The sequence below is a fragment of the Microcaecilia unicolor genome, chromosome 12, assembly GCF_901765095.1.
Source record: "Microcaecilia unicolor chromosome 12, aMicUni1.1, whole genome shotgun sequence".
NCBI classification, from domain to species: Eukaryota; Metazoa; Chordata; class Amphibia; order Gymnophiona; family Siphonopidae; genus Microcaecilia; species Microcaecilia unicolor.
In genome coordinates this window covers 32,420,089-32,434,012 of record NC_044042.1, presented here as the reverse complement: position 1 = coordinate 32,434,012, position 13,924 = coordinate 32,420,089, and the positions used below count along the sequence as shown (strand labels likewise).

The window sequence follows — 13,924 nt, the reverse complement described above, 5'->3', positions numbered from 1 at the left end:
GTATTTGATCCCTTGCTGATTTTGTAAGTTTGCCCACTGACAAAGACATGAGCAGCCCATAATTGAAGGGTAGGTTATTGGTAACAGTGAGAGATAGCACATCACAAATTAAATCCGGAAAATCACATTGTGGAAAGTATATGAATTTATTTGCATTCTGCAGAGGGAAATAAGTATTTGATCCCCCACCAACCAGTAAGAGATCTGGCCCCTACAGACCAGGTAGATGCTCCAAATCAACTCGTTACCTGCATGACAGACAGCTGTCGGCAATGGTCACCTGTATGAAAGACACCTGTCCACAGACTCAGTGAATCAGTCAGACTCTAACCTCTACAAAATGGCCAAGAGCAAGGAGCTGTCTAAGGATGTCAGGGACAAGATCATACACCTGCACAAGGCTGGAATGGGCTACAAAACCATCAGTAAGACGCTGGGCGAGAAGGAGACAACTGTTGGTGCCATAGTAAGAAAATGGAAGAAGTACAAAATGACTGTCAATCGACAAAGATCTGGGGCTCCACGCAAAATCTCACCTCGTGGGGTATCCTTGATCATGAGGAAGGTTAGAAATCAGCCTACAACTACAAGGGGGGAACTTGTCAATGATCTCAAGGCAGCTGGGACCACTGTCACCACGAAAACCATTGGTAACACATTACGACATAACGGATTGCAATCCTGCAGTGCCCGCAAGGTCCCCCTGCTCCGGAAGGCACATGTGACGGCCCGTCTGAAGTTTGCCAGTGAACACCTGGATGATGCCGAGAGTGATTGGGAGAAGGTGCTGTGGTCAGATGAGACAAAAATTGAGCTCTTTGGCATGAACTCAACTCGCCGTGTTTGGAGGAAGAGAAATGCTGCCTATGACCCAAAGAACACCGTCCCCACTGTCAAGCATGGAGGTGGAAATGTTATGTTTTGGGGGTGTTTCTCTGCTAAGGGCACAGGACTACTTCACCGCATCAATGGGAGAATGGATGGGGCCATGTACCGTACAATTCTGAGTGACAACCTCCTTCCCTCCGCCAGGGCCTTAAAAATGGGTCGTGGCTGGGTCTTCCAGCACGACAATGACCCAAAACATACAGCCAAGGCAACAAAGGAGTGGCTCAGGAAGAAGCACATTAGGGTCATGGAGTGGCCTAGCCAGTCACCAGACCTTAATCCCATTGAAAACTTATGGAGGGAGCTGAAGATGCGAGTTGCCAAGCGACAGCCCAGAACTCTTAATGATTTAGAGATGATCTGCAAAGAGGAGTGGACCAAAATTCCTCCTGACATGTGTGCAAACCTCATCATCAACTACAGAAGACGTCTGACCGCTGTGCTTGCCAACAAGGGTTTTGCCACCAAGTATTAGGTCTTGTTTGCCAGAGGGATTAAATACTTATTTCCCTCTGCAGAATGCAAATAAATTCATATACTTTCCACAATGTGATTTTCCGGATTTAATTTGTGATGTGCTATCTCTCACTGTTACCAATAACCTACCCTTCAATTATGGGCTGCTCATGTCTTTGTCAGTGGGCAAACTTACAAAATCAGCAAGGGATCAAATACTTATTTCCCCCACTGTATATATATATATATACAATAACTACAAAATAAAAACACTTTTTATTAGAATATCCATTAAACAACATTCCAAGAAGCACAAAATAATATTTCTTCTTTTACTCTATAAGTTTTAAGCATTTCTCCAGGTTTCGAATACAGTTCCACTGCATTATATTGAGATGATGTGGCTCTTGTATTGTTAAAAATCCATCTATCGCTATTCACCTGCAGCTGTTCTTGCTCCTTTTGCAGCATTTTTCTCAGGATGTCTACCTTCTGATTGTGGACAATATTATTCTCCTCCTGAGAGACAGGAATAAGCAAGAGAAACATTCATCCCCACACATCTTCACCTTAAATGCAGACAAACATTTTCATTAATAAAGCTGACAGTGCTGCCTCAGGACTACAAAAGTGGAAATCTTTCCAAATTAAGTTTGACAGAAAGCACACTGATGTTCCATTAACAGTGTAATATTCAGCCTGTGCCTGGGAGCTTGCAGGATTTCTTTCTAAAAGTTAACTGATAGAGTTATACGAGATCTCTTAAACCCCACACAGGGGCCAGATTCTATAAATAGTATTGAAAATGTGGTGCTCAATGCTATTCTACAAAGGGTGCTTCAGGATAAGCATTCTTTTTAGAATAACATTTAGCGACGAGTTTGGCATTCAACTTTGGGTGTGAGGACTTATGCCACCTGAAACCTGATGTAAATCCTAGCGCTCAAATTGGGCACAGATCCCTGCTATTCTGTAACACTTAATGCATCTTTTGCAAATGCCCTGACCTGCCTATGGCCCTCCCATGGCCATACCCCTTTTTGAGTTAAGTGCGATCCAATTCAGGCGCCCATTGTTACAGAATAGCACGTAGCCAGATTGGCACCCAAATCATAATTGGTGCCATTTAAGTGCATGTTAGCACAAATAATAAAATCATTGAATTATTTTGGGTGACCTTTATAGAATTGGGAGGATAATGCAAACCTACAAAGAAATTACACCCTGCTAGTCCAACGTGGCCCTGTCTCTTTTCTCCATGATGGGCAATTTTACTCAGAATCTCTTTGAAAATTGTCCCCATGTAAATTTAAATGGATTTTGGACTTGCTAGAACACGTAAGCAAGTTTTTCACATTGTGGGTCAAATTTTTGAAAATTTGTTTAAGGGCAGTGGAAAAACGATTTCATCAGATTTTTTTCTTTTTTTGGCCAAACTGCTTCAGATTCAAACAAAGCTTAAATCTGCCTATTTCAAATTCAACCTCAACTTGTTCAGACATTCCTACCTATGACCATGCTTCCTGCAAAGGAGCTATTTCACAAGAATATTCTATTGCTTTTGTCTCTGCTGATGTGCCCTTACCCCCATTAACACAGGGCTGGTGATCCTTTCCACGTTTCCAGATGCTCCGGGTGAACGAGGAGATGTGGTGACAGGAGACAAATTCTGTCCAAATGTAACAGGATCCCCCTCATTTTCAGCCAGTGGTATATGGGGTGACCCAGGAGGGCGCCCCTGCACTGTGAGTGCTACATAAGAACCAGCTGAGGAGGAAAGGAATAGTTACCTTGAAAATTAACATGTCACATTGTTATATAGTTGGTTAGGCTGAAAGGTCTGTCTAGGTCACACATCTTCAGATTGTCTATCTTACTCTCTCTATATGGTAATCCAGAGGATTAGTTCTGTAGCACACTAACACAAATTTGTCTTTGAAATGACAGTTGCAAAAAAGCAATTAGTTCTACTTGATTTTGTTTTCCATGGATTCCATTAGCAGTTTATAAAATCACTTATCATAGAAATTGACAGCAGATAAGAACTGCAGGGTCTCTTGCCTGATATTACAACTGCATATCCCACCGAGCCTCAAGTTTTCTTCTTTCTGCTCTTATATACTTGCTATTGTAGACTTGATTGATAGACCCCCTCTGTCTCCTAAATTAACTAGTTTTCTAGGCAACATATTCTGCCTTATTACATAGGTCTACTGCTGTCTGATATTATAGTTATAAACACATCAAAGGAAAATATTTTGCATTCCTTGAAGGGATTTGAGCTGTAATTCCAAAACTTGGATTACACAGATTTCTCCCAGCATATTTGCCAAAAGCATGGAGAATTGTTAAATCATTGAACCGAGGCATGACTACCTTCATAGATGCCAGTTCTCCTCTTATTCTTTCAGGATCATCACCTCAAGACTCATTATTGACAAGGAACTGTCACACCCCTAGGCCACGCCCATAGGAGCAACATCAAAAGTAATGATGCGATCTGAATATCTGCTTGGGAAGGGCCATGAGCACATTACCAGAGTCAATTATACAGAAGATTTAACCAGCATTTTTAGTTAACAAACAGGGTCTAAAGATGTTGGAAAACCACATGGCATGGACAAGATTTACTTACATTTAATTAGCTTAACCACCTCCAGATGGTTGGAGTGAGTCACAAGAGCTCCATTCACCTGCAAAAAAATAGCTGTTTACAGTGATGCCTTGTCTAACAGGCTACAGACTGGCACCTTTACAGCTTAACGTGAATAGCTTTGCACATAAATTTTATAACATCTCAACCTACAGATCCACACCAGTGTCACAGACAAAAGGTACCTAAGGAGAATGTCTCTGCATCCTTTATCTATTTATTTATTTATTTATTTATTGAGATTTAATATACCACCATTTGAATAATAAAACTGACAGGACAGCTGTTTACTTACAAAACCAAATTTTTCTGCATACAGTTGTTGAACATGAACAAGATTAAATAGGACACAAAAAAAGGGGGTGGGGGAACAATGAACAGAACATAATTCAAAACTATCATTTTCTGGGATTTTCTTGTCCTTTATACACAAAGCATCATGAGATACAGGATGTGATAGAAAGGAACAAAAAGCAATGTTGCTTTCTGTAGACAGCACTGGGACAGAACTACTCTCCCAGAGCTCAGAACTTAGGGCCCGATGCACAAAGCTTACCGTGCTTGCAATGGAGGCAGGAGCAACGCCTACTCCCTCTTGTCTTGGGGGCCCACCACTCTTAAAATGGCGGCGCCTAGTCCCTGCTCGGTGCATTCTGGGAAGCACTGGGAGGGGCTAAACACCATATAAAGAGTTTATGGTGCTTAGCCCCTCCCAGTGCATCCCAGGACGCACAGGGCAGGGGCCGAGTTCCGCCATTGTGAGAAGGGTGGGCTCAGAGGCAAGAGGGAGTAGGCATTGCTCCTGCCTCCAACTCTTACAAGGTATACAGAGGGGAGGGGTGGGGTCTCACTAGACCACCAGGGAGTTTGAGTTGCGGGGGGGGGGGGGGCTCGAGAGGGGGTTCCCACTGGACATTTTGGTTCTAGGGGGGCATGGGGGATCAGGAGGGGGTCTGCTGGACAACCAGGGAGGTTTTAAAGGTTTTGTTTGGGGAGAGGAGTCATGGTCTGCTGGACCACCAGGGAGTATTAAAGATTAGGGGGGGTTCAGGAGGGGTCTAATTATTGCTGGACATGCCCACATATGCGGTAGGCACAGCTTTTGTGAGCATGTGCCAGGAAAACTCAGACCTTTTTACCAACCAATGCTCAAAACTAACAGCATGTATATAACTTGCATGCTGATAGTGTTGAAGATTGGTCGGTAACTCTGGCTCAGTGTTTTTCCAGCACTGCTCTTTTACAGCACCAGAGTTTTGTGCATCAGGGATTTAGTTTAAAGTTCCAAGCATGGGTGACCTTTCCATGCACAGTGGTCTCCTTAGTTCCTCAGTTCTAAAGCTATAGAATGAAAAACAACTCTTAGAGACTTGGGTGGGACTGTGTGCTGCTACAGGTAAGCAACATTGCTCTTTTCTGTGACAAGCAGGATTGAATCAGGCACACAACTGGGTGTCTCCCAAGCTTAGAGATGCTGAGTGCCTCCATATTGACAGAGTGCTCAAAGCAGTCCCTATTGTGAGAAAGCAAGAGTTTGTGCATTAACCCGGGCAAATTGACCCTCATAGCTGGACTGAAGGTTGCGTGGTGGTTCTGAGATGAGTTCTGAAAGAGTACATAAGTACATAAGCACCGCCATACTGGGAAAGACCAAGGGTCCATCAAGCCCAACATCCTGTCTCTGACAGTGGCCAATCCAGGCTTCAAAAACCTGGCAACCCCCCCCCCCCCCCCCAAAAAAAAAAAAAAAAAAAAAATCATTCAATATCTTGATCACACAGACTGTTGATGATAGTGGAGGTGAGTTCCTCATCTTGAGTTCAAGGCAACTGTGATTAGGATTTAATGAGGTTGCCATACACTAGCAGTATGATATCAGGTACAGTCAAGAAATGGGGGGCGGGGGGAGGGTTACCAATGAAAAATTTTCAATCTAAAGAGCATTATGCCTGTACACGACAAGATTCTACTATGTCTAGCTCTTTGTTACCTTGATGATTCTGTCTCCTGTTTGCACCCCAGCCCGCATTGCTGCTCCATCTATAAAAATAAAACAGCATCAATCCATAGATACAGATGTTCTTACCTCACCATCAGAGAACACAGGAAAAAAAATATTCACCAGACCCTCCCTTATCAGATTCTTCAAATGGACTTGTTAGCATCTTATGTGTCCAACCCAACTCTGCTCACTCTTTGGAAGAACTTTATAGTTTATTCTCATGCTCTTATAATCTCTTGTCACTCATAGGTAGGAGGTCTGTGTTTGAAGTTACACCTCACACAGGTGTCTACTATACCAGAAATAAGTACCTTCTTTAACAGATTGCACAAAGACGGGGTTGTCACCACTGACTGTCAGTCCAAACCCATTGTCATCCCGCTGGATAATCACACACCGCTGAACCAGTCCTAAACAGAAAGATGGAAAACCCAGAGGGCTATAGTGTTAATTCAATCTCAACAAGAGAGCATCAAAAGATAAAACAAAGCAAAAAGTCAGGAGGCAGGCCTCAGAACAACAATGGAGGGCAAAATGGAAGCATTTGTATCGAGATACAGAAGTAAAACACAATCAGATCAGCTCTTTGCTCCTTCTCTATCCCTAAAAATGGATATGGGTATAAAAGGAGATAATTTTTTTGAACAGCCCTTTGGGATGAAAAACCACTTTCCAAGGATAGTATCTGAAATCAGTAACTCCTTGACAGGTATTTTTGAGATGATCTGAGAAGTCAAGCAGATTGGCTAAGAAGCTAGAGCTGTACATACTTTGTAATACCAGAGTTCTCTACACCTTCCAAGATGTGTTAAAGGAGGATAATTTTAATGAGTCTTTGAAGCCTGTACTAGTACTGTGACAGCAATGAATGAAAGATTGGTAGCAGCTGCTAGCTCTGCACTAAAGAAAACGGTTTAAACTACACACCTTGATTTACTGCATATTCATGCCTATAAAGATTTTCAATATTCAATTTATCTTCACTGGAAAAAAAAAAACGTAACCATCTGATGAAATGCAAATGACTGCAGCAATTAGCACTGAATAAACCAGCAAGCTGTGCTCTTACATCTTGTCAGGAAAGCAGTTTTTCTGCACCCACAATAAGTCACTAGCTCTCCCTCTAACTGTTATGCCATCAGACATGCTACTGAAAAAAATCATTTTTGCCTCAACATGACGTAGAAAAATGATACAGGATAGGGAAGTCACTGAAAATAAGAGGGTAATATCAGAAGATACAGACTGACATGTAAAAGGATAGGAAAAAATGGTCAATGGTTTAAATGTTTTAATCTAGTTTATTCATCAGTCTTTTAGAAGGAATCTTATAACTAGTATTTTTATCAAGGGCAGGGCAGGGCAGTGCGGACAGTCCGCCCCAGGTACAGGCAGCAAGGGGGTGCGCAGCTGTTGGCTCAGTCAGTCCCCTGCTCCCTCTGACGTTACTTCCTGTTCCAGGTCAGGTGACCAGCAGAGACAACAGTCACGCACCTCCTTACTAGGAGGAAAGGTGAGGGGTGTGATGCATATCGGGGGGTGTAGCAGCAACCCGCCCAGGGTGGCCAACAAGCTAGGTACGCCACTGGATTCTTGTTATTCTTGGGAGTATGTCCTGGTTCTTTTCTTTTGATATGTGAACTGCTTAGAACTTTTTGGTTATAGCAGTATATAAGTATTATTGTTATGTTACCCAATGACCAATGATGCATATCTGTTAGAAGAATAAATATAAAAAAATATTCTAAATTATAATATTCCTAGAGTAAACAGAATATAACTGATTTTTTCATCTTAAAATCTCAGGTTTTGCTTAATTTTAAATTGATAAGTTTTATAACAGCAACCTACAGCCTTTAAAAACCCAAATAGGCTGAACCATGCAGCTTACCCAGGCCGAAAGCATCATGTCCAGCATCCTCATACATAGTTCAAACTTAAAAATACATTCAGGATGCCTAAATTTAGGTATACTTTATAGAAGCCTAAATTTTCGCGCAGTTTATAGATTATGCCGAGTGCCTGATTGTGCGACTAAATTTAGTCGAGGGCAGTCATGACAAGTAAAACTTGGTGTAAATGCCGATACTTAAATTAGGCATGGACTGGGTGTATTCTATAACAATGTGCATAGACTTTAGAATCGCCCATGACCCGCCCACGCCATGCCCCCTTTTCAATTATGCGACTTAGAATTTATACGCATCATGTTATAGAATATGCTTAGTCAATTCTGAATATAAATTATAATTAATGACAATTAAGGGCAAGATGCACTAAAGACTCGTTAAAGCCCTTTCCTTACCGACCCTTAGCGAATCGGTAAGGAATGGGCATGCATCAAGGAACAGGAATGGAAACGAGCTGCTCGTTGTAGCTCACTTGCATTCTCTATTCCGTTGTTAAACAGTCGGCCAGTCGAGCATGCGCAGAGCAGCCAAGCGTTATGCTGGCTGCTCTGCGCATGCCAAATACGCCGCCCTGTGCCGCCTGAAGATGCCGTGCTGCTCACCCCCTCCGATGCGGCTCGACAGAGGACAGTGCAGTTGAGGACGCCCATCCAAAAAAACCGTCCATTTTGGCTGTCATTCTCCCCTGCAGTAATAAAAACATCTTTTTTGGCAGTGCTTCACTCAGCTGAGAGACCTGGAAGTCTCTGAGCCAATCACAGCACGTTTAGCTCGGCTAAACGCATTGCGATTGGCTCAGGGACTTCCAGGTCTCTCAGCTGAATGTAGCACTGCCAAAAAAGACGTTTTTATTATTAAGGAGGCCAAAATGGATGTTTTTTTTTTTGGATGGGCGCCCATTTTGGCCGCCTCCCCCCCCCCCCTTTGCAATAATAAAATGTCTTTTTTGGCAGTGCTTCACTCAGCTGATGTGCCGAGCTAAACGTGCTGTGATTGGCTCAGGGACTTCCAGGTCTCTCAGCTTAGTGAAGCACTGCCAAAAAAAGACATTTTTATTATTGCAAGGGGGGGGGGGGGGGGGGAGGCGGCCAAAATGGGCGTTTTTTTTGAATGGGTGTCCTCAACTGCACTGTCCTCTGGATCAAGGTGCATCGGAGGGGGTGAGCAGTGCGGCGTCTTCAGGGGGGGGGGGAGGATGACGGCCAAAATAGACATTTTTATTATTGCACTGACTTTTTTTCCCCCCGATTTTTTGTTTTTTTACTTTTGTAGCAGTTTTTCAATCCCGCGCAGCCCCAACGAGAGGTACAGACCTCTCGTTAGATTTTCCAGTGTTAAGGCAATCGGAAAAGATTAGTGCATCTCATTACAATAGGGTTTCAACACAATTTGCTCATCTGCATTCCGTTTTCGTTAGCTGCTACCGTTGTCGGAAAAAAGTCTTTAGTGCATGCCAGGGTTTACTACTTGCTCGTTAATGGCTCATTAAGTTTAGTGCATCTGGCAATAAGTGTCAATAATTGCTTAAGTGGCAATTATTGGCGCTGATTGGCTTATTACGTAATTAAGTTGCGTGTGCAAATCCGTGTCACTTGGTCTGGCAATTACCATAGCTAAATGAGAGCGTTGTGGAGCGCAAGACACGCGGCACCGCTCACGCACGAGTGCCTTCCCGCCTGCTGTGAGAACACAGTCTCCTCAGTTTAATACTATAGCAAAAAATAAAGTAAAATTAACTGAGACAACTCCAAGGGGAGGTGAGAGGGATTGTGAGAACATAAAGCCTGCTGTCCTCGGAGAATATCTGCTACAGGTAAGTAACTTAGCTTTTTCTGAGGACAAGCAGGCTTATATATTCTTACAAGTGGGGAATCCCTAGCATCCAGGCTCACCAAAAACAACAAATATTGGTCAACTGGGCCTCGCAATGGCGAGGACTTAACACAGATTAACCTGAAACTATATACAATATGAATGAGAGTGCAGCCTGGAACAGAATAAAACGGGCCTAGGAGGGTGGAGTTGGATTCTAGCCCCCAAACAGATTCTGCAACACTGTCTGCCCGAAATGAACCGACTGTTGAAACGGGTATCCTGCTCAAGGCAATAGTGTGATGTGACTGTGTGGAGTGAAGACCACGTCGCAGCCTTGCAAATTTCTTCAATGGAGGCTGACCTCAAGTGGGCTACCGATGCAGCCATGGCTCTGACATTATGAGCTGTGACATGACCCTCCAAGGCCAGCCCAGCCTGGGCATAAGTGAAGGAAATGTAATCTGCCAGCCAAATATAAATGGTGTGCTTCCTGATGGAGACCCCAATCCTGTTGGGATCAAAAGGAAGAAAAAGCTGTGGGGCCTTGTCCACTCCATGTAATAGGGCAATGCTCTCTAGCAATTCAAAGTGTGTAAGCCGCTTTTGCCAGGATGGGCATAAGGTTGGGGAAAGAAAGTTGGCAAGACAATCAGCTGGTTCAGATGGAATTCTGACACTACTTTCAGAATTACTCTGTTGTGATTAAACTCAGTATAAGGTGCATCCACCACTAAGGCCTGAAGCTCACTGACTCTATGAGCTGAAGTAACAGCCACCAAGAAAATGACCTTCCAGGTCAAGTACTTCAGATGGCAGGAATTCAGTGACTTAAAAGAAGCTTTCATCAGCTGGGTGAGAATGACGTTGAGATCCCATGACACTGGTGGAGGTCTGACAGAGGGCTTTGACAAAAGCAAACCTCTCATGAAACGAACAACTAGAGGCTGTCCACAGATGGGCTTACCTTCTACACATTGATGATAAACGCTAATTACACTAAGGTGAAGGGATCTGGGTTAGACTTAACATTGCCTGCAAACTACTATCCAGTGGCAAGCATACCCCTTTTTACTAGAAACCTACATTAGTAAAAAACTCTCTTTTTATCTCGAAAAATTTTCTATTTTACACTGGTCACAATTTGGCTTCAGATCGTCACATAGTACGGAAACATTACTGCTAGTTTTGATTACATAAGTCAAACAACGCCTATCCAAAGGCGACCAAGTAATTCTTCTCCAATTCGATATATTGGTGGCATTTGATGCGGTTGATCACACATTGCTACTCAAACACCTGGATCAGATAGGAATAACAGAGACTGTGCTCAAATGGTTCAGTAAACTCCTTTCAAATCAAAGCTACTCTGTCAAGCAAAACAACCAACTTTTCAACTACTGGTCTACTAACTGCGGGGTCTCACAGGGATCTCCCCTTTCACCGATCCTGTTCAACCTCTTTATGTCATCTCTTGCCTCACACTGCGACTTAATGAACTACTATTATCCTACACGGATGACATCCTGCTTCTCTTACCACTAACAGCATCAAAGATCCAACTCAGTCTGTAGCGAATGGTATGACTGCTGTTAGCACCTGGGCCCTGACCAATAAACTGAATGCACAAAAAATCAAGGTCCTGTGGTTCCAAAATCAGGGAGTTGAAGTCCCACATCAATATCTTTGTCCAATGGTCAAAGCTTTACAGTCACATCTGAAACCAGAGTATTAGGGGTCTTGCTTGATTCTCCACTCACCTTCTCTTCCCATAGTAATCAGCTATGGAAGAAAACACTATTCAAAATGAGACAGCTACGTCTAGTCAGCCCATTCTTCGACCAAAAAGCTTTCGCAATCCAAATGTTAGTCCTACCTCACTTGGATTACTGTAACGTTCTATTTCTTCGTATTAAAGGCCAATTGTAAAAATCATATAATATTTTTTGGTGCGGAACAATTTGTTCTAACGTATTTAAGCAAATATTGTATGTTTAGTTTCTATTTTATACTTGCTTATGCAGTTTTGAATTTTCGTATTAAATGTCAGTATCAGAAAAAAACTGCTAATCATACAGAATACAGCTGCAAGACTAACATACAGATTGAATAAATATATCAGTGTTTCAACTATCTAAACAAACTGCACTAGCTTCCCATAGAAGAAAGACTCAAGTTTAAAGCTGCTTGTTAAGTTTTCAAATCTTAAAGGGCTTCACCTCTGAACTTCTGACCAAGTCCGCTCTGGTCCAGCCTAACAGACCAAAACAACAACTAATGCTAACATCACCTTTTCAAAAGACATTCAAAATCAGAAGATTTTCAGCTCTCTATTCCCCATACTTGGAGACAAAATATGGAACTCTCTATCTATTCCCATCAGAACAGAAAACAGTAACCTCAGCTTCATGAAGAGGCTAACAATCTTTCTCTTCCTAAAGACCGCTTCAAAATAATCCATCATGACTTCTACTACCTAGTATCAACTGCTGCCCTTTCCTTTAACGTTTTTAGTCTCATGCATTACACCAATGGTCTCTAATGTTTCTCATACCGCACACTAACACTATCTGCTTTTGTCTCACCTAGAATGTAAACTGCACTGAACCCTGGAAAGGGGATATTAGCAGTATACAAAAATTGAAATGAGGTGAACCCTTACAGAGTTGGTCTTGAGACCAGACTCTGATAAGTGTAGAAGGTATTCAAGCAGGGTCTGTGTAAGGCAAGTAAGGGGATTTAAGGCCTTGCTCTCACACCAGATGGCAAAACTCCTCCATTTAAAAGAGTAACACCTCTTAGTGGAATCTTTCCTGGAAGCCAGCAAGACCTGGGAGACACCCTCAGAGAGACCCAAGGAAGCAAATTCTAGTCTCTCAACATCTGAGAGCCAGAGACTGGAGGTTGGGATGTAGAAGTGACCCCTTGTTCTGAGTGATGAGGGTCAGAAAACACTCCAATCTCCATGATTCTTTGGAGGATAATTCCAGAAGAAGAGGGAATTATATTTTATTTTATTATTAGCATTTGTATAGCGCTACCAGACGCATGCAGCACTGAACACCTGACATAGAGAGACAGTCCCTGCTCAAAAGAGCTTACAATCTAAATAATACAGACAGACAAGACTTCAAACTTGTGCCTACTTCATAGAAAATGCTGTGGTCCTGCTATCATCCTCAGCTTCAAATTACTCTACATGTGAATTTGTGTACATCTGCACAAATTTTCAAAGTAATATTAAGAGTATATTTTATTTTGAAACGTGCCACAGGTACAAAATACACAGCCATTTGCTCTGCATTTCTGCCAGAAAAGTATTTGTGTAGAATTGAAAATGCAGCTTATGAAAGTACCTTCCCTTTTTCAAACTAATACCTCCTTTCAGTGTGGCTACATGTAGATGAACTGTGGAACATCATGCATACTTTAAGCTGCAATGGGGGAGAGCAATTTTCAGACAGTTGATTAATGTAGCTAAAATGTTTTGTACCCACATAAATAGCTTTGAAAATTATTTTCTAAACATATTTCATACACATGCACATTTATACATTAGAAATACCTGTTAAAGACTTTCAGGGCAAAACTTAAGTTATGAACCTGCACATTGTGATTTAATCCCCAGACATTAATCACCAAACGTTTGAAATCCTGAATCAAAGGAAGCAGCATTTCATCAGCAAAAGCAGCTCTTTCCCAAGGGCTCCCCCCCCCCCCCCCCCCCCCCATTGCAGCTGAAAAGTTGTTAGAATATTCCATTGCTTCATGTTTTCCAATCAGTTGTCAGACTTATACTGTCAGTTTTGCCTGTTAGAAGTGGGATGAAGCCAATGGCTCATTTTTTTTAATTAATGTTAAGAAAATAGTTACAATAGAAAGAATCCCCATCTTCTACCCAACTGTGGTTATACATACATTTTGCTGCTCCTGGAAAAGCAACTCTGCCCATGCTTAATACCACTCTAAAGTGTTACCATTATTAACCACCCAATGGCATGCTATACTCAGCATACTAGCATCCAGTCACCAGAAAGCAAATTAGTATTATGTTTCTACCCAAAAGGCTCTTAAATAATGCAGAATCTTCCAAAGCAAACAGCCTGTTTTCAGCGCATAGCAAGAAACAGAAACACAGAATACTGGGATCATTCCTCACAGCAAGTCTTCATTTTTTCCTTTCCTCGATGCCAGGTCAGGAAA

General features: G+C 42.3%; 1 protein-coding gene across 2 annotated transcripts in view; it reads right to left on the bottom strand.

Annotated features, from left to right (window-relative positions):
* Positions 1–13,924, bottom strand: part of ARHGEF12 (Rho guanine nucleotide exchange factor 12) — a 159,080-nt gene that overhangs the window by 89,983 nt on the left and 55,173 nt on the right. For both annotated transcript variants that reach the window (XM_030220358.1, XM_030220359.1), the window contains 5 exons: positions 6,311–6,409; positions 5,988–6,037; positions 3,980–4,037; positions 2,930–3,111; positions 1,786–1,863 (listed from right to left, as the gene is read on the bottom strand). In XM_030220358.1, the coding sequence (XP_030076218.1) occupies positions 1,786–1,863; positions 2,930–3,111; positions 3,980–4,037; positions 5,988–6,037; positions 6,311–6,409 (467 nt within the window). The remainder of the gene's footprint in view (positions 1–1,785; positions 1,864–2,929; positions 3,112–3,979; positions 4,038–5,987; positions 6,038–6,310; positions 6,410–13,924) is intronic.